At 44.2% G+C, this 24,425-nt stretch overlaps 1 protein-coding gene across 2 annotated transcripts; it reads right to left on the reverse strand.

Moving 5' to 3' along the window:
- Positions 1–494: 494 nt before the first annotated feature.
- On the reverse strand, positions 495–22,853 carry HAO1 (hydroxyacid oxidase 1). 2 transcript variants are annotated; one of them, XM_005525445.3, is made up of 8 exons: positions 22,701–22,853; positions 16,252–16,403; positions 9,653–9,908; positions 6,608–6,783; positions 6,060–6,151; positions 3,382–3,540; positions 3,034–3,103; positions 495–2,691 (listed from the first exon to the last, which is right to left on the reverse strand). In XM_005525445.3, exons 1-8 carry the CDS (start codon positions 22,835–22,837, stop codon positions 2,621–2,623), a joined length of 1,113 nt encoding a protein of 370 aa, XP_005525502.2. In that variant the 5' UTR covers positions 22,838–22,853; the 3' UTR covers positions 495–2,620. The 2 variants fall into 2 exon arrangements, with proteins under 2 accessions (XP_005525502.2, XP_014110188.2); XM_014254713.2 differs by lacking the exon at positions 3,382–3,540.
- Between the last annotated feature and the right edge of the window lie 1,572 nt (positions 22,854–24,425).

The following is a 24,425-nucleotide window of genomic DNA, read 5'->3' on the forward strand; positions in this document are numbered from 1 at the left end:
TTAATATGGAGCCAGAGTAAAGCCAGAAAATAATTTCGCTATTAAACCCATCGAGTTTGTTATTTGACATTTGGGTAGGCAGTTACACTAAAGAATCAGAAATGCAAAACACTCCTGCTCCCCTCTACTTCTGTGCCTGGATCTAAGGACTATGACTAAAAGTGTGTTGGGTTCACTTGTTACCTAAGAGAAATTATTTTCTACTTAACATATTTCACAAAGACCTATTTTTTTTGGTACATTACTTATGTTCTCCTCAGAAACACTCTCACAAACTATAGAAAGGTTCTACTATCACCTGTGTGCTCTGTTTTTTTTCTCAGCTTCTCCAGATGAAGCAAGTGTGGAGATAGATTTTTTTTTCTTTGCCTGGACATTGTTCAGCAAATGTCTGAAATATTTTCAAATGAAAAGTTTGAAAAGTTTCAAAAACTTTTAAAATGGTTGAAGGCACTCAGTCTTTCTGCTTTTTAACCCAAACCAAACAGAATTCCTACCTTTTTTTTGAATTTATTTAATAATTTCAAAAAGTAGTTGTGTTTTTCTGTCTCAAAATCAAAATAAATTCTCTTCACTGTGGAATATTTTAAAAAGAGAATTCTACCAGACAAATTAATTTACTTTCAGTTAACAGTCTCACAGCCTTTAAGTATTTGGCTTAAATTCTAGTTTTTAATGCTTGTCTAGTCTTATTAGGGTTGAACTGGAAGGCAGTCAGAAGATTCTCAGATAACAGGCAGGAAAAAACAATGTAAACCCCTTATCCCAGAGGAACTAGAAACAGTGAATTACGCACAAGTAATGAAACCGGTTTCCTCACCATCAGAACTTCTATTGAACCACAGAGTTTCAGAACTTTCCTTGAATCTGGTTGGGGCAAAGACAGGAAACTGCATCTTCTGAGCTTTAGAAATAGATCTTAAACATGTAAACATAAGATATTATACCCCTGTCTTTTAAGTAACATTTATATTATCTCAAATAAACAGTCTTGCCGAAGTTAGTTCGTAATTGACATCTGACACAGTCCACATTGCAACAGATATGATAAGTGCAGTAAACAGCAGAAATTATGCTTCTCTTTGCTCTGAGAAACATTCATATTTCCTTGCACAGATAAACTTTATTTTGTTGCTACGCAACTCTCACACAACAGACCACATTCTGCAGTAAATAAGAGTACAAATTTTACAACTGGAGGGCAAGCATGTGGCCTTTTGGGTTTTCTCCCCATTTCGAGTTCCATCCCCAGCTTTAGTTCACATTATAATATTCCATCATCTTATTACAAAGCTGCCTCTAAAGCCCAGCAAGGGATATTTCAAACCGAGCAAAGCGGGAGAGTCAGAATGCATGAGGCTGATGGGAAACAAATGGTGGAGCTGGTCATGTCAGTGAAACCATGACATGAGGAGTTTTTTCTCTTTTTCAGTCATCTTTAAAAATGAACATTAAATTTTCACAGCAAGATGTTCAAAACCTGTGTGGCCTCTCCCTGCTCCCTGTAATACTGCCATACCTGCAAGAGATGTGAGGATGTGAGCTGAAGAGCTACCCTTGGTTTTACCCAAGATGAGAACAGTATAGTCTTACCTCCTCTGTTCTTCACTGTTGCAAAATTTCTCCTGAATTCAGTGGATATTTGGATTGTTTAGAGAACAGAGGCACAGGACCTGTGACTCTCTGCATCCTCATCATAAGCAGAGCAAAGAACACTAAGATTTATCTGACTTAAGGGTGTGCATGGAAACTCAATAGAAGTTAGGCTAGGCTCTTCCCAGGTCATGGGTTAATGGCTCAATTATTCAAGTTTCCCTTTTTCACATGGCTGCAAATTCTACAAACTCCCCCAGGTAGCATCAGCCTTCCCTTGCCACTGTTAGCAAATCGATCCAGGTGAAAAATGTGACTTGGAGCTCCAGGTGGATGCAGCTGGCACAGTTTGGGCTACAGGGATTTGCATTAGCCTAGGAACTGATGTACATCCAATGCTTGTACATAACAGCTGTCTGATTGCAGAGGAGCTTGTGCCATTTAAATGGCTGAATTTCCCCAATTTTCCCCAGATTTGCTTTGCTCTGTGGTTCCTTACAATGAAGAGTCCTCTGGGCTCCTAAAGTCTACGTGCCATAAGCAGATGCTTATAAAGTCACTAGGGAAAGGACACTCTGTTCATAAGAAAGCAAGATTTAATCTCTACAATCTACAGTCTAGTTTCTCTAAACAGTGAGCAAGAAGCATCTTTTCCATTTTAAATTTCAGCATTTCTGTTTGCTATCAAAACATTTCTGTTTATAGTTTCACTTTAACAGCTAAATTACTCCCAGGCATGGAAATTAATTATCAACATTTGTTGCATAACAGATTGAAGTGTCTATGCTGGTCTTGTATAAAGGCCCATCTCTAATCACACCTCCCAGTGTAGCAGCTTTCCTTAAGAGCCTGAGAGATTTGGAAACACCTGTAAAATTTGCTTTGAGTTCTTTCTTCAACAAGTGATCTCCTACAGAGCAGAGCATTCCCTCAGTCAGGACTGCAGGAGAGGGATTCCACAGAGGGAATGCAGTTGGATTTTGTCTGGAAGCACAACAGGCAGCGCACAAGGCAAGAGTCTTCAGACCTAAATCTTGGAGAACAATACTTGATGTCTTCGGATCAGTGTCCTGCCAATTTCTTCTACTCTCCGGCATCCTGGAGGAGAATTTGCAGATCAGTTCAAGCCCCTGATTTTCCAACGCACTCTAAGCCTTTTCTTTTTCTGCCTCATAAAAATCTACATTCTGTCAGATGAAATCCACCCCTTACCAACCAAAGATTTGCCACGACTTGTTTATGGATTTATTGTCTCTCCTTGAAATCTACTCCGTTCCCCATTTACAAGGCAGGGATAACAAGTCTTTTTCCCATTTCTCCACAGACTAACCTGCTTAGATTGCAAACATTCCCCTCATGCAAGTTGCTATAGCATCTTGCCTGGGGCAAATGAAAGCTCTGAGGAAATGAGACTACGGAGAGGAAATGTTGATGTCCCACCTGTCAGTGCCATTGCCAGGCGAAACTCTTCCTTCAGCATCTGGAGAACTTCTTTTGCTCCTTCTTCACCCTGGGAGATTAGGAGACAATGTGAACTATTATGTGTACATGTATGTGTGTAGGTATAGACATGTATACGTGTGCCAAGAAAAGTTTTATGCACAAACATAAATCCTGAGGGTTGGTCATAGCAAATTTTAGCAAATAGCAAATCAGATGATCTGGATGCCCACAGAGACATCACACACACACTCCTCTGTGCACACAGACACAAATATGTGCATAGAATGAGGCTAAAGAGTGAGTCTAGGGATCTAAAGTCATGCAGTTGAGCTTTTCCTCACTTACTTGATAAGCCAATCCCCAGAGAACAGGTCTCCCAATGAAAACAGCTTTGGCACCAAGAGCCAATGCCTTGAGAACATCTGTGCCTTTTCTTACACCACCATCCAGGAACACCTCCACCTTCCCCTCCACAGCCTCCACAATTTCAGGCAAGACATCAATCTAAAAGAGAGAAACCAGGAACACAGCTTGGCTGCTCCTGAAACCCTGTTTATTTTTTGAGACAATTCTTACGCACAGGATCCAAGCTTTACAGCAGCTTAATGAGCAGTTGTGTACCTAAATCTATACCCAAATAACACAGCCTGGAATTGAGAACCAGCAGTGACTTTGCAGGGTAGAAGGTACATGCAAAGGTCAAATTTATCTGGAGAGTCACGTAAACAGAATGAGAATCAGCAGGGTCTCACTAAATGGCTGTCTGACCCCATGACACATACCTGACACAAGCCAGTATCTGATTCTTATGCAGAATATATGAAACAGCAGCACTAAGGAAGCCTTTTGGTGGTGTTACCTCCCAAACTTTCAGTCTTCACCAGTTTGGGGATGAGATTGAATCAGTTCACTTTTTAAATAATCCTGTTTTAATTTCCCATTCTTTTATCCTGAGGGCCATCTGAGGAGCCCAGAGGCAGGTTATACCTATAGACAAGGAGTGAGAGAAACATGCCTGAAGGAACTTAGAGTTGGCTGAAAATTTTTAATTAATGTATTTTCCCTTTTGAAAATGCATCTAATTATAGGAATGACCATAGAGAAAAATTTCTTAATGTAAGAAAAAATTAACTTTCCTCTAAGTTTTGAGCAAGGTGGGAAATAATTTCTTTTAACGCATATGTATGTTGCTTTCACTGAGCTCTGCTCATCCCCTTTCTCAACTTATCCCCCACACCAGAGATGCAAGTAAAGGGGGGAAAGTTTTTTACTGCTCTCAAGTTACAAGTAAGTAACCAGGGAATTAATTCATTCCTCTTGCCATGCAAGAGGTCCCAGTGAAAGGATGAGCCTCCTGAATTCAAGCCTGGAGCATTAATTACAGGGCAACTTTTCCTATAAGGCCACCTAAATAGTTCCTATTCATGAAAATCAGGAAAGGAACACCACCAGGAGCCAAGTATTAAGGAGACTGGAAACAGTGTGTGGAAGAGAAAAGACACACAAATTCACATCTTTCAAATACGGATGTAATTAATTTCCTTTCTAATGGATAAAAATGACTAGAAGATGGGGGGGTGAAATACTTGAAAGGGCAGTTTGTTTTTAGATTTGGATTAAAATTTTCTCAACGTTTGGCACTTGCTGTGATTTTCCCCCTCCCTTTGGTTTTGCTCTCTTGCCAGACATATTTTGGATCTATTTCCATATCCAGAGACCACTTTCTACATCCTGACAAACTGTACCAACATTAAAGTGCTCTAATAACTAAAGCATGATGCAAACCATAATTAAAACATAGATTTCCTCAATGTGTAACTAGACACTAGAAATATTGACCAGCTCGGGTTCAACTCACGATCTGAAACCCCACAAAACTGAAGCAAATTATTATGTTTCTAAATCAGAACCATTTAACGTGATCTGATACAGATACATTATAAAAACAGCATTGTGAAGTGTTATTCTCTGTACCAGAAATCCAGGGAACACATCAGCTTCAGCAGTTCTCCTCTGCCCTGTGGTGTGGCAAGGGAGTAACCCCTAACAAGGAGTTTGCAAATTTCTCTTCTACTGCAGCTCTCAAAAATTAATTTGTATTTCTTGAGCTCTCCCATGTTCCTCAAAATGATGTTTTTAATAACCTTATACATTGTTGCTGTTGAATTACCTCACACACAGGCTTGCCCAAGAGTTTTGAATACCCTCAATGAAATTTGGAATACATTCCCAGGAGGTGACAAGAGGACCTGTTCCCCTCTCCCTTCAGGGAACCATCGTGGAAAACAGGAGGTTTTTCATCATGAACCTATTGGAAATACTCAGAGAGGCACAACTGGGCTTTGATTCTTCTCCCTTTCATTCTCTTTTTATTTGTGCAGCTTTCCCTCACCAAATGAAGCAAGATGAGTGATGACTGGAATTTTGGGGTTTTTCCTTCATCCTGAGCACATACTTTTTCATTTTCCTTTACTTCTTTATTTTTTGCCGACTGAGAAATTCTCAAATCCCTTTCACCTTTGGAAAAGTCACGGGGTAGCACGACAAGGAAAAGGAAAAAGGAAAAACTGTAATTTAACCACTCTCTCCCTTTTCCAAAGGTGAAAATACTTGAAAGGAGAAAAATGGAGAGTTTCATTCTGCCTTTAGCTGTTCCTTAACTGTAATTTTTCAGAAGCCTCCAAAGAATATTAAAAGAGGGAAAACAACCCTGATACAACCTTCAGTGTGCTGCAAATGGCAACGAGGGTTTTTCAAAATAGAATGAGAAAGAAGAAATTAAAGAGGAGAGTGGAAAAAAAATTCTGAAAGGTTTTCCAATTTGATCTACCAAGGAAAGGCTGTGTCTAGCTCAGAGTATGATGTGACATACATACAGAAGTGAAGAGAGGTTATTACTCATGGCTTAAAGCATAGAAAACTTATTCCAGGTTTTTCCTTCCACGTGCTCAGAGAAAGCAAACAAGATGCCAAGAGGCAGAGAAAATTAGAGATTACTGGAGCATATTGGCATCAGTACTCACAGTAGCAGGGACCCCATCAAGCTGTCGTGCTCCATGATTTGACACCAGGATCCCATTTACCCCAATCTTTATAGCTTCTTTGGCATCATCAGCTAGGAAAAAAACCCAAACAGGATGTGTCCTTCCACAATCGAGAGCTTGTAGACACCACAATCAGGGAATCACTAAAGAAAGCATTGTCAGCTCATGCAAAGCCACCTTAGGGCTTCAGCCTTCCAAAGCCTCACCTCAACAGAGAAAAAGGTTTTATCTTTAAGTAATAAGAGCAGAAAAGTAGTTTGAAATGTTGGAGCAGAACATTTTATCCCTTTGGATCAGCAACCACTTTGGTTGCTAGCCTTTATTTTCTCCATTATGTTCCAGAACTCAATTTTGTCCCACTGCAAAATTACTGGCATGATCATATTAAGGGTGGTATTGGTGACAACACCAGGCACTTATTTAAACAGCTACTTCCACAAACACTTTCACTGGAGGGTTTCTAACAGCGCAGGAGGAAGTGACAGCTCTTCCTTTGCCTTGGCCCGGGAAGCAGCAGAGCTACGCACCCCTGAGGATCCCTTTCAGCACGATGGGCAGCGATGTCAGCCCCCGCAGCCACTTGATGTCCTCCCAGTTGACACTGGCATCGATGGCCTCAGCAACGTACACAGCCAGCCCGCTGTTTTCTCCAAAATCTTTCCCTGAGGAGAATGCCAGGTCGCTGCTGGCGAAGTTTTTTAATCTAAAGTGACAGAAGACACAGAAAAATAGTCTGAGGAAGATTCACTATAGCCACAATCGGTCCCAAATGGCAGAATTCAATATACCTGAGCTAAAGCTTTGCTGCACTGCAGGGCAGGAGCAAAACCAGCCGGTCCCAGCATGTCAGATCCCAGTCCTCAGGGAGCCAAAACCTTTGGCTGACAAAGTATTTGATAATCAACATAAGCACTGGATCTTTGATGTCCCTTGCAACCCAAGCCTTTCTATCTTACTGTAACACTGGGGCAAGTTTCTCTGGCCCAAGGTAACAGTCCTGCTTTAGCAAAAGAAATATGGTTGGGTTTTGTTGTTTTTCAAATCCAGGGCATTCTGCTATGAGAGGAATAGGGGATCAAGGAGGTGGAGAGGAGACGGAGGAAATGAAGTTTTCTTAAGCTCCATAAAATAGATGGATGTGCATGAAGCCCTGCAAAGAATTCAGAATTTTCATCTGTCCAATAAGGCCAACAGCCAGCCTGTTTACCTTGTGTCCCTTTTGTACATTTCCTTATAAAATGTAGGGAGCAAAGGAAGCTCATGTGAAAGCATTAGCTGTTATTTAGGTTTTTCAGAACAAAATCTCACAGGTTCTAGCACATCCATGTCCCAGCTGCCCTGCTCTTCTGAAACTGTGTCCTGTTCCACATTGGGCTATTTAATACTCACATTTCACATTTTGGGAAGTGCATGAGTGTTTTTGCATGGAACCTGGCTGGTTTCACTGCTGATTTCATGCCTGCAACAAGCAACATTTCACATGGCTTCTCTGTTCAGCTCCAGGCCCAGAAGCAAACAAGAAAGGAGCAGGCTCTCAGCAAGATCCAGCTTTTCAGCTGCTGGTTTGTGGAGGGTGGGGTGCCCAGAGGAAAACAGAACCATGGATAAGATTATATAAATAACTGTTGTTTTTCTTGGCCTGGGAAATGCAGATCAACACTTGGATGAATGTTGCCTTACATACATTTCAGAGCACAATGGCACCTTGTTGTTGCTTTGAAACTTTGTTGAAAACCCGAAGCCAAGAAAAAGTTATCACATAAATGAGCGGAGCCCCGCGCTAGGAGAGTTTCACCGCGGCCTCTGCAACAAAGCGCTGCCCAAGCGGCGCTCAGGAATCTGCAGTGATTAATTGGAACCTTTAAGGATTACTCCAATTTCATGTGATTTCATACAGTTCACTCGAAACTTTGTTATACTTGGGCAGGTGGGGTCAAAGTGCTTTCTTTCTCCCGCTTTCCTCAAATGTCTTCGGGTGATTGGATTCAAAAACTCCTCAACCCCAAGCCTTAAAATTCTATTGCCCCTAAAAAATAAGCTTTTTAAATAATTGTTTAATTTTATCTTTTAGAGCAAAAGGTCAGTGTATATTGATAATATGTCAAACACTGATCTCTAGCACGATTACAACACAGGGCTTATCGGTGTGGTGGTACATTTTCGTGTTGGATGCTTTAGGGCTTTTTTGCTTTCTGGTGCTTTCCTCCTAAAAGTGTACTTTAACACAGAAATCAGGGTAGAGTTCAGGTTGCTCTGCCAACTTTCATCTCTTAGTTGCAAGTACAAATGCATGGGGGAGAGCCAACACCCCAAGCTCTGGAGGAGTTCTTGCCAGTGAGGTAGAGAATCAGATTCACTGCAGAGCCCCGTGGCTTCTCTTCCTTTTGAATGGTATGGAAATTGAGAAAAACCTCGAGATGCGATTCTTGCTAAGTACATGTTACATACAATGTGTGCATAATATAACACAACAGTCTTTGGAGACATAGGAAGAACAATTCAATTTCATCGATAATATTCAAAACCAGCTTTCACCCAGAACTCACCGCAAAGTTTATCTGCTTCAAAATATATTATGCTGTCTTTTATTTTTATTTTTCTTTCTCTCTCTGTTTCTCCATTTTTGTGTTCATTTTCATGCTCTAAATAATTCCAACATTTAACATGGTAGACTGTGGTTGTTACCAAGGCCTATGTGCAAGAACCTCACAAGATTTTTAGCTTCAAGTCATGGATATTCCATCAAGCAAATATTCTTCCAGCCAGTCTTTGGCTGCTAGAACTGAGCCAGAACTTCAGCATATGTTTATCAGGGGAGTCTCTACAGTCTATCAATTCATACTTACAAAAGGGCAAGCAAATCAGCACCCTTAAACACCATTGTAAGGTTAAAACTCTGGTTTAACTCTGCTTAAAACTGAATTCCTCATTGGCCCTGCAGAGGGGAGGAACTAGAATTAGTGCTGGTCAATCATGATGCCAGAAATTCTGAGACACAGAAAATGTCCCAAAATACACTTTGGGGTAACAATTGCCCTCATGGAGAAATTAGAAAGACTGATATCCACATGCTTCTATATTTGAGTAAAACAAGAGTTGAAGTTGCTCAAAAAGGAGCTCTGCAGTCGATAGCAACGTGGCCCTGGGCCCAGAGCAGTGTCATAGGACAACACAGAAGGAACCAGAACATCTTTTGGAAGGGAGTTTTGGCCCACTAGGTTCAGGGCCCTTTTGGAGCCCAGCCACTTCTGCTGCTGGATCCCAGCTCAACATCAGAGCAGGCCACTCTGGGCTGTGCCCAGCTGAGGTTTGAAGATAGCCAAGGATGCATTGACAGGTGTATAAGGAAATGTCCCTCATCTCTTCCTTCAGCAGCCTGCAGCCTCACATTGCCTGGCACCGCACCTTTTACAGTGTGCTAACAGCCAAGAAAGCTTTGTTTTTACCCAAAGCAGCTCCCAGCCCGAGCCCAGCACGAGATACACGCACAGCTCTGCAGAGCGGCTGCCCAGGACAGAGCCCTGGTGGTGCCCAGGGCCCTGGCACGGTCACACAGCTGGCAGGAGAGGTACCTGAGGTGCGGCGGGAGCTGGAACTTGTTGCGCACGTCGGCGACGCGCCGGCCGAGGTACGGGGTGTCCACGGTGACGAAGATCCCTCTGTAGCCGGCTCTCTCCGCGCGCCTCACCAGCGACTCCGTGACCTCCCGGTCCTTGTACACGTACAGCTGCAGCCAGCGAAGGCCGGTCGGAGCTGCCTCAGCCACCTCCTCGATGGACGAGGTGGCCCAGGAGCTCAGCATCATCCCTGTCCCCACGGCCTGGCAGGCTGGAGGAGCACAAAGTGAGATTTTCCAAACAGGAGCATTAAAATAATGCGTTTAAGGCTTCCAACTTTTCAAACGTTGCCACGTTGCCTCCCAAAAATCACCGTCCACACACGCGACTGCCAACGCAGGCTGCACCGGCTAACCTCACACAGATATGTTTTTATGAATCTATCACTTATTCTTTTTGGAGTAATCTGTCACTTATTGTAAAATAAAGGAAAACACGCCGTAAAACTCAAAAATATTATAGAAAGCCTTGCTTTCCTTGGTCTACCACAGTATGCATATTTTTAATGTAAATGGACCTCTGTTTCAAGACGTCATCCCCAGCCCACGGAGGAATTAAAAAGTGGTCTTTATGACAACATTTTATTAAATAAGGATTACAAGCCTCTTGGAGTGGAAACTTATGAACAGCTTATTCAAACAAATTGGTTACACCCTCCCAGGGCCACCAGCTAGTTTTCCCTCACTGGAAATACAGCAGCAATCACTCAAACCTCTCTGGTTTGTAACCATTCTGTTCCTCTCCTTTAAATTACTGGACATAGTTCCCTCTATATCGGGAATGGCCGGGAGGGTTGTGAACCCAGGAACTGTGAAACCCTCACATCAGATAAGGGAGAAATGTAAATGTTCAATCTTCCTTTAGGTATGCATTTATTTCCATTTTTTCCTTTTATTCCCAAGTCTACCTCTACAGCCCTATGGTTGCAAAAGCAAAAATTTGGCCAGCAACTGCACAACAAAACATTTTTGGTGAAGAGAAGAAATAAGTCACAATATATCACCACATCCTTTCAACTTAGCTGCGTACGTAGCAACAGAGTAAATAGTGCTTTTCTCTTATTTGAAGCAGTTTGGTTCAATGAGAGTTCAGCCATCACAAACGGGGTTCTGGAATTTTCATGCAGGCATGCTCACAAAATTCCCCTTGTCTCTCCTGTAAAGTTCTCAGCTCTCTAGTGAAGCACCAGCTCAACACACATGGTTTAGATCTCTCAGGCAAATCCAAAGTTCACAGACAAAATTTTTCAAAGTTTTAGAAATTCCCAGTTCCAGTTTTGGTCGATCTATGCTTGATCTTGATCATTTTAAAGCTTATTTTGACAATTTTCTAGATTTCTAAAGCCATGAGATACAGAGGCCTGAAGTGCTGCAAGGTTTGGTTGGGTTTTTTTTCTATCTCAAATTAGGTTTCTCTAAAAATACACTCCCACTTCTCACACATTTAGGTGCAGCTGAAGAAAACAGAAGCAATTCATTTCCTCTAACAACCGCATTTTACTACTCCACTTTTGGGGTGCTGCAAATTATTTATTATTTCAAATCAGTCCTACTACAGCCATATTCCCACAGGATGCTCTTGCTGCAATATGTGACATTTACCAGAGTATAAGCATGAGATGTTTTTGTAAACCAGCCTTTCCTCTTGCCATTTCATGATTGCTTTTAGTTGTTTGTTTTTTTATGTGTTTTTTTTTCCAGGTCTTCTTTTAATCCTGAGCTTTGCCCAAAGGACACGTTCACTCTTGTACACCCTGCAGGCTCCTGTTGGGCTCCACGACAGTGCAGAGAGAACAGCAGTAGCCACACACGGGGAGCTGGGGAAATCCATGGAATCACAGAATGGTAAAGAGTCTCTTCCTCATCTCTAATCCAAACCTGCCCTCTGGCAGTTTGAAGCCATTCACTCTTGGGGAACTCAACTGAAGTATTTTATGTAGCAACAAACGGGATAGGACACACTTGGGAGCTCCAGTGGGGAACAGAGCAGGGACCTTTCTTAGCCCTTTTCTCATCCTGAAGCCTCAGAGCATCCTCCCCCCATCTGATGGGGCATCACTTCATTATGTGGTTTGGGAAGGATATGGAATTTGTCCCTGTGGGCAGCTCAGAGGAAGAAAACTTCAGGGAGGGCACTGGAGAGGAGCCCAGTTCAAGCTTGCAGATTTTGTCAGGGTTACCTTGTATGGGAATGGGAGCTCACTTTTTCCCTCTAGCTGGGCAAATTCCCATCATTTCCCTTTTAGGGGCATTCCAAAGCCCAGCAGTCACACTGCCCCACTGCAGGCATTTTTTCCTGAATCCACCAGTGAATCCACTGTCCCCAAGCTAAGGGCCAGAGGACATTCCTTGGGATCAACACAGGGTCCTTTTGGCACAGTGGTATTTCTCAGGAGCAGCAGCTGTGTTCTTGGAGCTGCATCTCCGGAGGAATAGAGCTGTTTAAAGAACTTCACGTTACTCTCTTGACAAACCACATTTGGCTAAGAGATCCCTGTCAGCCTCTCTTCCCTCAGCCCTTACAAAACCCTGCGTGTGAGCGGTGCCTGCCCTCCTCTCCTTGACACAACGCATTTTGTCAGCTGTGCAGGAAGGCTGGAGGGGAAGGGACAGGCGGCCAAAACGGATCTGGGATCTGCCTGTCATGCCAGGCTGCCTGGCCACACTTGCAGCACAAAGTCCCCTGGTCATGCCACTCTCCAGGGGGAATCCAGGCCAGGGCAGCCCAGACCATGTTGTCCCATGTGAATGCTGTCCCCTCCTTGACTCTGGATTGACATTCATTTGCATATCTCAAAATTAACCTCAAGTTTGATCACCACGTGGGTAATGGGTGTTTTCACTGCTGTTTTCACTGTGGCTGAGCACAAAATATAATAAATGGCCAAATGCCTCCTTCCCAGTCACAGCCATGTCTGATGGGCACAAGAACCCCAAATTTCATTGCTCTGCATCACAGAGAGAAAAAGCACAGTAGCAGCCTGTTAAGAGCCAAAGGAACAAAGGTGTTGCTCCCTCTCTAGTGGGAATGACAGAGCTGCCAGAAACTCAGCTGAAACAGGGGTGGAAAACAGCTTTCCAGTCAATATTCCTGTTCTCCATATGGCAAAGCAAACGGTGCAGTCACGTCCCAGGTAATGGTGAAACCCTTCCTGCGTCAGCAGCAGCCTGGAGAGCGGCTTGAGTGCAGCTGCAGAGGGCAAACACAAAAACTTCAGCCCTGAGCAACTATCAGTGACAGTTCTCAAAAGACCTGGCCAAGAAATTTGATTTTCAGCCATTCATGGAGAAGCCAGGCACTGGAATTTAAACTATCCAGTAAGTGCAATATGGAATAAGCAGGAATATAAACACAAGTCTCAATTAAATAGTGCTACAAATCTGTTTGATTAATTAAATTAATTAAATTAAGGTTGCAAAAGGTTGCAAAAAACTGCTATTTCTTGCTGAGCAGCTGGATGGTGCACAAGATTTTGAGTCAGTGTACTAGAGGTGGGTCCTGTTGACACGGGGATCATGTTGGTTTGCAAGCACTGCATGAAGTCAGGGTGGCAAATGAATGCCTTGGTATGGAGGAACATGAATAGGCTGATGGACAAGCAAGAAAAAAGATCCCAGAGAATCAGAAGGGTTCTATTGAAAAGTGTTTAGAGAAAAACCTTTTGCTCTTTAGTGGCTAAGATTATTCATCGAATTTGGCAAATATTTTTAGTTAAAGAGGTTGAAATTGGAGTGGGAAGGATGAGAAAAAAACACCTAAGTCAAAATGTCATGTGTTGATCTTTTCAAAATGGAAATGTTTTCTCCTGAGCTGACACTTTTGTTTCAAAACAGAACTATAGCTAAAAGCATTAGCCAGTAGGAAAATGAAATAAAACATTATGTTTTGGATCAAATGAAACATTTCAGTTAATCCAAAACAATTTTCCTCCCAATTTTTCAGTTTCTACTGAACAGAAAATCCATTCTTTGGAAAATTGCCACATACACTGATGAGCTACAACTAAAATGCCAGGCAATATACTTGAAGGAAGACCTAGAAAAACTGGGACAACTGCCAAGGTGCATGAAATTGTTTCAAGGACAAGAGAGCTTTCTCTGCAGGGAAGGACTCCTTGCTACATTCAGAAAACTGAGGACCAACCTTAAAAACCTGTGTAGATTTTTTTATAAAATAATTTATTATTTTAAAGTCTAGCTAACAGGAGTACAAGTAAATCCAACACCTGGATTTGAGGCTGTGGAAGGTTTGCCCATGACTGCAGTTTATTCTGCTCAGAGTGGGGTCACCTAACTTTTGGATTAACTTACATGGTGTTGTCTGGCTTAGCACCAGCAGCTCCTAAAAGGACAGCTGGATGTTTTTCCTATGAAAGATTCTTTACCCATGCAAAAGAACTGCCCACGAAGGGGTGTTTCAGGTGAGCTGACAGAGCCTGTCCTGCTCTGGGAAGGTGCACCCTCCTCCCCACCACCTTGGTTGCTGCAGGAGAGCGTCCCTCAGAAAGCAGCAGCCCCCAAAACCCTGAGAAGCCCCAGAGCAAGGGGTTGTGAGGGCAGGGAGTTCTAAGGGACACCATGACGTGCCCTTGTCCCTAGAGGGGACATTTACCCTACAACACGTGGGCAAAGCTGCCAGCAGAGCAGAGCAGTTCCAAGCACCACGCTGTCACTCCAGGAAATTCCTCGAGCATTGTTCTCCAAACACCCAGAGTTGAGGGAAGGAGGTGTCAGTGCTCTCTTCATCACCCTGCTCTGCAGGGCAGCGTGGTGTGAGCCAGGATTATCTCTTGGGGTTCAAGGCCAGCCAGGCAGACTCGTGGCACACAGGGAGGCTCCTCTGGGAGCTGCTCGCACCTGAGCCAAAAAAAGCCAGGCTTATGGAGCATGCCAGGCTTTGTGGGACTATGGATCAGACTTCCTTGGCTTGTGCAAACTGGTGCAGCTGAAGCAGAAGATGAATTAAAGCAACCAAATTTGCTCACTTAAACTCTGTGTTACCTCTGGAATAGAAGTTGGATGTGGCAAACCTCCTGATCCTGAGTGTCCAAGGTTTAAAAGAACCTTTAAGCTAAATGTGTACTTTACAGCTGATTTCTGTCATCTTATAAGGTCAAACCAAAAGCTTGGCATTGAGTCCCCCGCTCCGCCTCTAACAGCACAAAACCAAAGCCTTTTTTTCTCCCCCAAATGCCAATGCAATACAGAGGGTGTGATTTTAATATTGCCCTCCTTTGAAAGCAATGAAGAATTCACCAGCTCCAACGGATAAGTTTCCTGGACCACACATTCCAACTAGTGCCAGTACACCGAGCTGTCCCAGCTTGAAAACCCAGGAACATTAAATCACGTGTTAAAGTTTGAAACTGTTCTACTCAGCCTTATTATTCCACTCAACTTTGTGTGCCATTGTGGATTTACGTCTTAAAATGTGGCCGGGCTGCAGCATCAGCGTGAATCTTTGCTGAGAAACATTCTGAATTTTGTGTTGCAAATCTCGCTCTGACCATTGCAGTAATATGTTTGCACTTAGTGTTTCAGTTTCCTCCCGGCACAAGCTGGCCCAGAACAAATCCGCAGGAGCTGCCAAAGGATGGGACAGCACCGAGGAGCTTCCCAAACCCATCCGAGGTGCTGGAGCGCCATCGCGTGGGGTGCGCCGGCATTCACAAACCGGGAAAACAGCGACGGCTTCCTAACAAAGCTCTTGGGAACAGGAAACCCGCGGCCCCAAACACGCTGCAACACTGGAGAGGTGTGTTTTTCAAAGATAACGCTGGAGCTGTGCTGCAACCCACCCCCGCGCACATCACAGCGATGAGAACTGAGAGCAGCTCCAGCTGCAGGGCTGAGAACTTGACTCGCTCCACACCAGGATCTGCTGCACTGGCCATGGAAACACCGTTAGATAAACAACCCAACCACGCACAGGATTATTTTTTTTTTAAATATCAGCTATTTAGGTTTTTTGCCCTTTTACTTTCATCACTGGAGCACTGAAATGCACAGCCCACACCTCTTCCTCAGATTTGGTGCCAATCTTTAGCTGGGGTTGAAGGAGCAGGTGACAATTCCCCATCTGAATTCTGGTTAATATCCTTTCAGGCTGCAGCCTCTGTGCTGGCAACATCTTTGTGCAGCTTCTAGCCCAGAGGGGCCCTTATCTCACTGTTTCCCTGGGATGCTCTCAAAGAGCTCTCTTCAAAGCAAGGATTGTTCCCAGGCAAACAAAGGCCTCAGCATTTCTAAAGTCAGTTCTCTAACAGGAAGAGCATTGCTGTGGCAATGTTTATAGTTACATAGAATGTATAGGTAGGCAGATAGATGTTTTTAATTTTATATACAACAAATTATTCCCCTCTTGCATCCTTCATTTCCCTCCATTTCACAGAGAGAGAAACCACACTCAGGCGAGTGAAAGGGTAAAAAACAAAGGCAAGAATCAGCCTGGTTACCCTGAGCAGAAGCTGAAACCCACGGAGGAGCAAGGAACCCAGCTGGGATGGCCAGGCAGCAGGCACAGCACTGCCCTGTCCCTCCCCACCCAGGGCTCACCTCTGGCGGTCGCCGTCTCTCCGTGGGGGTGAGCCATGCGCTGCATTGCGGTGGCAGCCACGCATACGGGCACCGTGACCCTCTGGCCCAGAACAGAGGTGGACAGGTCCATCACCGACACATCCCTGAGCACCCGGGGGTACAGCTTCCACCTGGCACACACACAGATAAACTTAATTTCAAACAGCTGCAGTGTGGGGGGAATTTACAGTTCCCAATGGGTAAGAGCAGGTTTTCCTGCTGTCACATGGTGGAAGCTGTGTTGGGGCTGGAACAGAATCCCACTGTGTCATCCAGAGCTGCAGCAAAACTCCTGCAGGGCACAAAACCTTGAGGGAGCAGGCAAGGAAGGACCAAAGAGCAGCAAGGGTGAAAGATGCAAAGACCTCTTGAACATTTTTGGGCTGGTATTGTTTGAAAGACAGGAGCTGTAAAACAATGAGGTTCATGATGAGTCTCAGCCTTCTGAAAGCCTTGGGGCAGAACTGGGTGCCAGATGCTGCCTGTAAATGGGAAAAGTCATCAGCCACCCTCAGTTATCCCACTGATGGACTAGGGAACCAAAAGACATGGGATTTTTGGATAACCAAGCCTGACCTGTGTGCTTGGAACTCCCTTTTCCAAACCAGAGCAAACTAAACCACACTTAATCTGAAATTACAGTTTACTGCAGCCAGGCTGGACACCACATGTCTGCACACACAGAAATGTACCTTTTTTTCAACCCCCACAAAACAGCATCAAAAGATCATAATCCCTGTGATGGGGTTGCATTCCTGGGGATACCTGTGCCATGGGACTTTTCCCCAGGTGCTGTCACAGCACTGTCACCACTAGAAGCCACAAGAGGAGGTGCAACACTTGGGGCTGCCTCTCATGAGCTCAGCCAGGCCAAAGCTCTGCTCCCTGCAAGCACTGACCTCTCACTGAGGCCTCCCTCCCTCCCTCAGGCTCCCATGGCTCCTGAACTGTAATTACAGAGAAGAATTAAAAATGTATGCTAATACTGCTCAACTTGAGCAACTGCTCAGCACCAGAATGCTCAAGCTGATAATATTTTAGCTACCAGCACGGAGAGAGAACCAGAGTCACTGCTACCCTCTGACAGGGAGTAGGGGTGAGCTTGAGCTTGTGTATTAAAATTACAATCCAGGGGAAAAAAAACCCCAAAATTTCTCTTTTATAGAAAGATCAAGAGATGTTTCCCCAAAAAGCCTAGGGCAGAGCGTGGCAGAGACCCACCTTTCTGAAGGCCTGGAGCTTGGGGCTGTGCCAGCTCCCCAGGCAGTGCTCCTCAGGGAGGAGAAGGACAGTTATGATGCTTGGAAGGAGATGTGTGGCTGTGGAAGTCAGCTGTGCTGCTCAGTGCCAAGACACACACGGCAGGAACATCTCCTCACACTTGTTTTCATGCCATTGTAAGTTTGTTATTTTTCAGGGGAGGATGGGCTCAGGGTGGGACAAAGAAAACATGACTTCTTTCTCCCCATTTTTTCCTAATTCCTCATTCCGAAGGCTTCCACTCTGAGGCATCTTTTCCCAGCAAAGAAAGAAAACAAAAATCCCTTTGTAACCTTGTCCATTTATACAATCAAACCCAAAAGCATAAAGGATGTGAAGCATCCCCCTCTTCCGCAGGCTCCTGGTTTCTGTGACCTGTCAGATTGTTACCTGCCACTGCCATCTCACAGCCAGCCTCTGAGGGTCAGTCCTGAGGTACAACAAACATCCCTGGCGTGTTTAGCTCGGAAGAGAAACAGGAGAAGCCAAAATCCTCCCAGCAGTGCATGCAAGAAAAATGATGCAGTCCCAAGCAGAGATTCCTTATCAGGTCACATCCTCTCAACCAACATCCAGGCAGTGCTCCTGACACAGAACTGACTTGTCCCACAAAAACACCAAACAGGTTCACTACCTGAGTATCATCATCCTGTAATAAAAACTGATTGCTTTGGAAACTCAGGTGTTTCCAGCTCTGAGTTTGACAGATACTTGAAAGCAGGCATTGTCTGGCCAGGGAAATGCCCTGAACAGCAGCTAGGAACCCTCACAGGCAGCATTTCCCAGTCACCAGAGCACGCATTCATTCAGCTGCCATGCAGCACCTGCTTCCTCCAAGTCTCTCAGTGAAACATTTCCTGCATATTTTAGAAAAAAAATTGGATTTTTTTAAAAAAAAATTTTAATTCATCACCTCCTCATCACCCACATCTTTTTCCAGCCAAGTCCACACTCATGTGCTGCAATCAGCAACTGAGAGTGAATGCATCCTTCTTCCCAGCTGGAAGCGGGAGATGCCGCAGTGGGGAAGGCAGCGAGCACTCCAAATTTAGGCAACTCCAGCTAAAAGCTGTTCTGAAGGAAAGATTAAAGGGAAGGAAGGAGGATTAATCTTTTGGGTTTTTTCCTTTTTTTCTCCATGCTCAAAAAACACTCTGATTGTAAATTACCTTGCAGTGGGGTAAGAGGGAAGCACTGGCTGCTTTCAGCTGAGAATAACACTGGAATTTTCAAACTGCACCATATTTTCAAGCAGCTCCTCTTGTTCCTCTGCTGAGTTGTCCCAAATCCCCTCGTGTTGTAAGGCAAGAAGCACATTTGGGAAAAAGACACTTTGCTTAGGGCAAGCCTCCATCCTAAACCCAACCCAGCTTCCTGCCCTTCTCTCTCCTACAGTTCCCTTCAGAAGGAGCAGGGGCTGGTGCTGTGCCAGGCTAAGCAACAGCTGCTTTTCCTTGGGGAAAATTATCTTCCCTCCCAGCACATCTTGCCATCCACACACTTCTCGTGGTGCACTGGGAATCCCAGGTGAAAGACATCACAACAACATACCTGAATCATTATTCCAAGCATTCCTTTTCTCCCCCTAAACTTTCCAGACTTGTCCGACCATGTCCCACTCTCAGCCTTGCTTTTTTAACCAATGTTCAAATCATTTCTGTGGCCATTTTAATGTCTTTAATTGCTATAAGGTAACACCACGTTTGCAGAAATTGCATCAGCTGCATTGATGCTGGCACTGCTGAAGCAGCAGCTGCTGTTCCTTGCACACAACAGAACAAGGCAGCTTCTCCCAAGGCCTGCAGGAATTCTGTGGCAGGGCGGATTAGCAGGAGCCTGCTCCTACACACACCGACGTCCCCCTCCTTGCATGCCGAGAGGGGAGACTCCAGATTGATTTCCTGAATGCCATCGAGCTAAAGGTGTCCTGACCTTGTCACAAACACCTCTTCTCTATTCAGGCCTCTTGCTTCTGTGACAACTCGAGAGGGGAATTCCAGCTCCAGATGTGGCTTGGAGGACACTCGGCATTCCAGGATGCAGAGCAAAGCCAAGGTGAAGGCAGGCAGAGACCCCAGCGAATGACATATGCTCTGCATCCCAAATCATCCTTTCTGGCCTTAATGCCTCACTTCTGCCAGGGCCATTTGAGAACTATGAATAAGAAATACTTATCTGGCCTCAGCAGGAACACACTGATGTCAACATCCGAGTGCTGGTTCTTCCCTCAGTCCCAGAAGAGCTGGGAGCTGGGGGAGAGTTGCTGTGCCCGAAACTTATCTTAAACACTGTCCTTGTGGTGGCAGTTTGTACCCTGATATGTGATTACACAAAGTACCTCAAGGTCAAAAGGCCAAGACATTAATTTTATAATCCAATGAGTATGAATTGTGCTGCTCCCAAAATTGCATGGAGTGTTCCAAAGATACTGCAGGATCCAGCAACACAACCATCCATTAGGGTTAGTTCTTAATAACAATAGTAATATTAGTCCTTCATAAGAACATCTATTTGTTTCTCCAGAAATGAAACCATTTGTTTGCCAAAAAAAATAATAACTCACAGATGAGCCCAGAACTGCTTTTCCACCCTCACACCTCACCTGACTAATCCTGCACCATAAAGGTACATGCTAACAGTTCCTGCTTCTGGTTCCATTTTCTGCTTTCTCTTCCATTTGAACTTATAAATATTAAATAAACTGCAAACTTTTAAATACTTTTAGTTGCAGACTGAACCCTGCAACTAAGCTTCTGTCAGGGGAAATCAATGGGAAATGAAGGTGAACATACTCCTGTATTTCACAAAACTATCTGACTTGGTGACCCTTTGTGCCTCAGGGGTGTAAAGTCCATCTGACTTTATATTTACCACCAAGCTGCAGTCAGGAACAGGCAGAAACAGCAGGACTGTGTGAGGGTCAGAGTGAGCAGCACTTCCCCATCTCTAACAGCTGGGCCATGCTTCTCCCAACAGCAACCAAGGAAAAAATAAAGGTTTTACCAAGTCCTTTGTGTCAAATAGGTCTTATAAACCAAAATATTACAGTCTTTATAGCAGGTTCTACCTTTTAGAGATGTATTCCGAGGAAGCCATTGCAAATATGGTCTAAGGACTGTTAATGGCACCATCCCACGTGCTGAGAAAATGGGATCTTGTTTTATTTCAGATAAATATAAAGGGAGGGAGAGCAAAGAGAAACATCTCCCAGTCCCTTCATCCCCACACTGCTGAGGGGCAGGGACCCAGCATTACGGGACTTTCAACCACACCAAATGTCTTTGATTTCTTTTAATGTCTCAGGCCATTCAAGGCACTGCTAATGAACATCTCCTTTAGTCCCAGGCTGCCTGCAAACATCACAGTTTTGAACACCTAAAACTGGAGGGTTTACTGAAAATCTGACAGAAGATCCAGGAAAGATGAGGTAAGCCTGAACCCCACAGGCAACCAGCCCAGTGTAAGGGGGTCTCTTATCAGAGGAATCCATCCCTGTGGCAGGAAACAGCTTCAGAGCAGAGCTGTGCTTATCTCCCAGCTCTGCTGATGCCAGCACAGCAAGGGACGTGCCCAATTCTTTGTTAGCCTGTCTCTGGCAGCTTTAGATCCCACCTCATCATGATTAGCTTCAGCAGTTCCAAGTAGAACATTCACTGCTCCCAGAGTTTATTGCCTACAAGTACTTCCTTGAGTGTCCTTTCCTTAATGTCTCATTTTGGTTTTATGAGGGCAAGTAGCATCAGAGCATCTGGAAGCATTAAAAAAGGTACAGTAAAAATCAGGTGAGTGCTACTCCATCCCCTCCTGCTCCTATTCACTCCTCAGGGCAATCTTTTTTGTGTTTGTGCTTGTGTTTGAGCAGGGAAACTTCTGTGATGGCAGCTTCTGCATGGAGCTAGGAGGTCTGGAATAAGCAGTGGAGGTGAGTTGTCTTCTCTTAACATTATAAAGCTTTTCTATGTGTGTCCTTAAAATTAAGACTCTGGGCCCATTTCTGACCTTTGAGATCCTGCTAAATGAATTATCACAGAGTTTTCTACAACCTTCAACTTGCATCAGACTTTCAGCTGAATGGCCCATAGCCATAGCAGTGAGTAGGATTGCAGAAAAGCAAAGCAGGGAGGGAGAAAGACTGAGGATAAAACAGAAAATTGTGGTTTGGTTTGTTAAACTCAGAGGAACTGAAGACAAAGCCTTTGTAAAGGCAAGTGCAGGGGGTTAAATGTCTGCATCAACACAGCCCCTGAAGGAAGGCGATGTCAGCAGCTGTTTCAGCAGCTTCACTGGGCTCAGCTGGGCTGAGGGGAGCAGCCTCCAGCTGCCTCCTTCCCTCTGCCCTGCTCAGGGATATTTAGGAGTAGGGAACCAACTGATGTGATGCCAGTTGTGACACTTCCACCGAATCCCACAGCAAGTGCCCACTGACTTTGTGTTGACTTTGTCCTTCTGAGGCTAAGGGTGACCTGAGCCCAAGTTTTGACAACAGCTCAGGAGGTCAGTCTAGGTCAAAATTGGTTTAGAACTGTTCCCAGCATTTACAGTATCTCCTGGTAAAGGGCTGACCTCCTGCTGGAATCCCTTGAGCACAGCTGGGCCGCCCAGGACTGAGCCCTGGATTTTCTAGCTCACTCCAGAGCTGGGAAAAGCAGCTCCTTCCTGCAGGGCCCTATAGCTCTCATCTGGGAAGGCTGTGGAACTAAATCAGTTCAGGAGAACTAAGGAAAAGGCAAAACTTACTAAGGACCTAAAAAGTACAACCCCACCCCAAGAACCCCTTGCAGGCACTATAACCTGAAATGCAGAAGTTTCAGTTTCATTAGCTGATTAAATATTGGAGCTGAAGGACTCTGGAGAGAATTTCTGATAACAAAAGAACCCAAATGCAGGCAAAGATTAAAAGGTGCTAATGGATTTTAGGGACTGCTTTTTGACAGAATATGTTAGGTGGAGGAGTGAAAGGGGAGAGAGAGTAATCCTGAAAATCAGTTCTTTCAGAGTCTTTTTGCTAAAATAGAAAGAAGTCGCAGAGTTTTGAAGAAAGAAAAAATAGGAAGAAGTTGCAGAACTGAGTTTTGTCACAGAGAAAAATCTAAAATTGCACCACATCTACCAATAAAGCAGAACTTACACCCCCTGCCTCCCACCCCAGCCTTCAATCATCCTCCTACCTGGAAAACGCTGCGACATTATCAGCCAGTGTTTCCTGGTCATCCGCCCCAGATCGGTAATAATCGTACACGGATTTGGGCAGAAAGGTTTTAGCATACTCCTCAAAATCTGCAATGCACACTGGCTTGCCAGACATGTTTGCCAGATCTCACTGGGTTACTTTGTTCCCACTTCCCACTCTTTTAAACTCTGGAGTTTTGCCTGTAAATCATTAATATGGGACTTCATCAGGATTCAATTTATCTACATTCTCCCCCCCAAAAAAATAAATACACCAACTTCTTGTGTCATCCTGGACTTCAGCACCATCTTTTAGTTCATATGGTCAAGGCCAACCTAGAACATAACAGAATAAAATATGGTAAAAAGAGAGAAAATGATTAAGCAAGGAAAGAAATATGTAGTTAAACCTCCAATGACAGGAATGTACATTCCCCTCTGTCATCCAAAATATCCAGGAGACTGAGAACAGAGTTTGCTCACACCCAAAAAGCCAAAATCTTGATTTAGATGATTTCTAAAAGCAGGTCCCAGCCTGCACATTTAGGGTAGCACCTAACACAGGTGAGATTGCAGTTATTTCCATTAGAATCCTGGATACTGAGGCCAGATGCAGAGACCCAGCTTCCAGACATCCTTGGGCAAACAGCTCCTGATTTTCAGGTAATTCCATCTCCACAACCCAAAGGGCTCTCATTATTCTGAAAATGTTAAGAGTCAGATGCAACCATCAGCTGGAAATAAAAATATTTTACCAAAGAGACAACCCTCATCCGAAGTGTAACAGACTTGTTTAAAATTTCTTAATTGCTCCTTGTTTTAAATTTTAAAAAATATGCAGAGTTTGCAACAGGTTCACAGTAACTTGACAAGGAAATTAAGAGTATATCATGTGTATATAATTCAGTTTTTCAGCTGCAGACTGCACATTAATATCAATTTACACACAATTACACCATGAGGCATTTGTCACATATCAGTGTCAGAAACAATTCAAATGCAAAGTGCTTTAACCTTGGCATTTCAGTGTGCTTGCAGCAAAAAACTGGGGACACGTCTGCTTGCATTTATTTAAAGTTTGCATCATCTGTGCTAAAAACAGGTATTTATCCTGGAGCATGAGACAGGAAGTGCTGCATGATAGCTGAATATTTAAATATGTGCAGCTGAACTCAACCTTAATAAACTCAAAAGGTTTTTATGTTGGGAAGCTGCAAACATTTCTGGATGTAACAACAGTGTTGCACCACTCTCTTCCCAGTCTAGAATGTCTGTATTCTTCAAAACTCTTCTCACCTTGATATATCTTTTTCCACTTAGATGCTTCTTTGCCACATTCACAGGATATTGGTGAATTACTTTAATTATCATTATTTGCCACTCGGGCTGAAAGCTCCTCTTCCCTCTCCCATTGTGAAGTTTTTCAGGTGCCACCCTTTATGGATCCTTCCACATGTGCCAGTCACATCCCAAAGCCCCTCTGTGACCACTGAATTCCTGCTGCAGTCCAGCCAACACACTTTGGGAAGCTCCACAGAGCTCAGGGGTCCAACTGGAACTGGAGTCTCCAGCAAGATCCACCACTTCCCAGGCTGGCTAGTTGCTGAGCTGGGGTGAGGTGGAAGGTGCCAGCACCAACACAAGGGAAGCAAAGCTAAGGAAAACACGAAATTGAATGTCAGGTCTCCCCAGCACATCTGACACCAACACACACAGCTTCTCTC

Source organism: Pseudopodoces humilis, chromosome 3 (assembly GCF_049639895.1).
Source record: "Pseudopodoces humilis isolate 2021_Gansu_Grassland_sample_001 chromosome 3, ASM4963989v1, whole genome shotgun sequence".
NCBI classification, from domain to species: Eukaryota; Metazoa; Chordata; class Aves; order Passeriformes; family Paridae; genus Pseudopodoces; species Pseudopodoces humilis.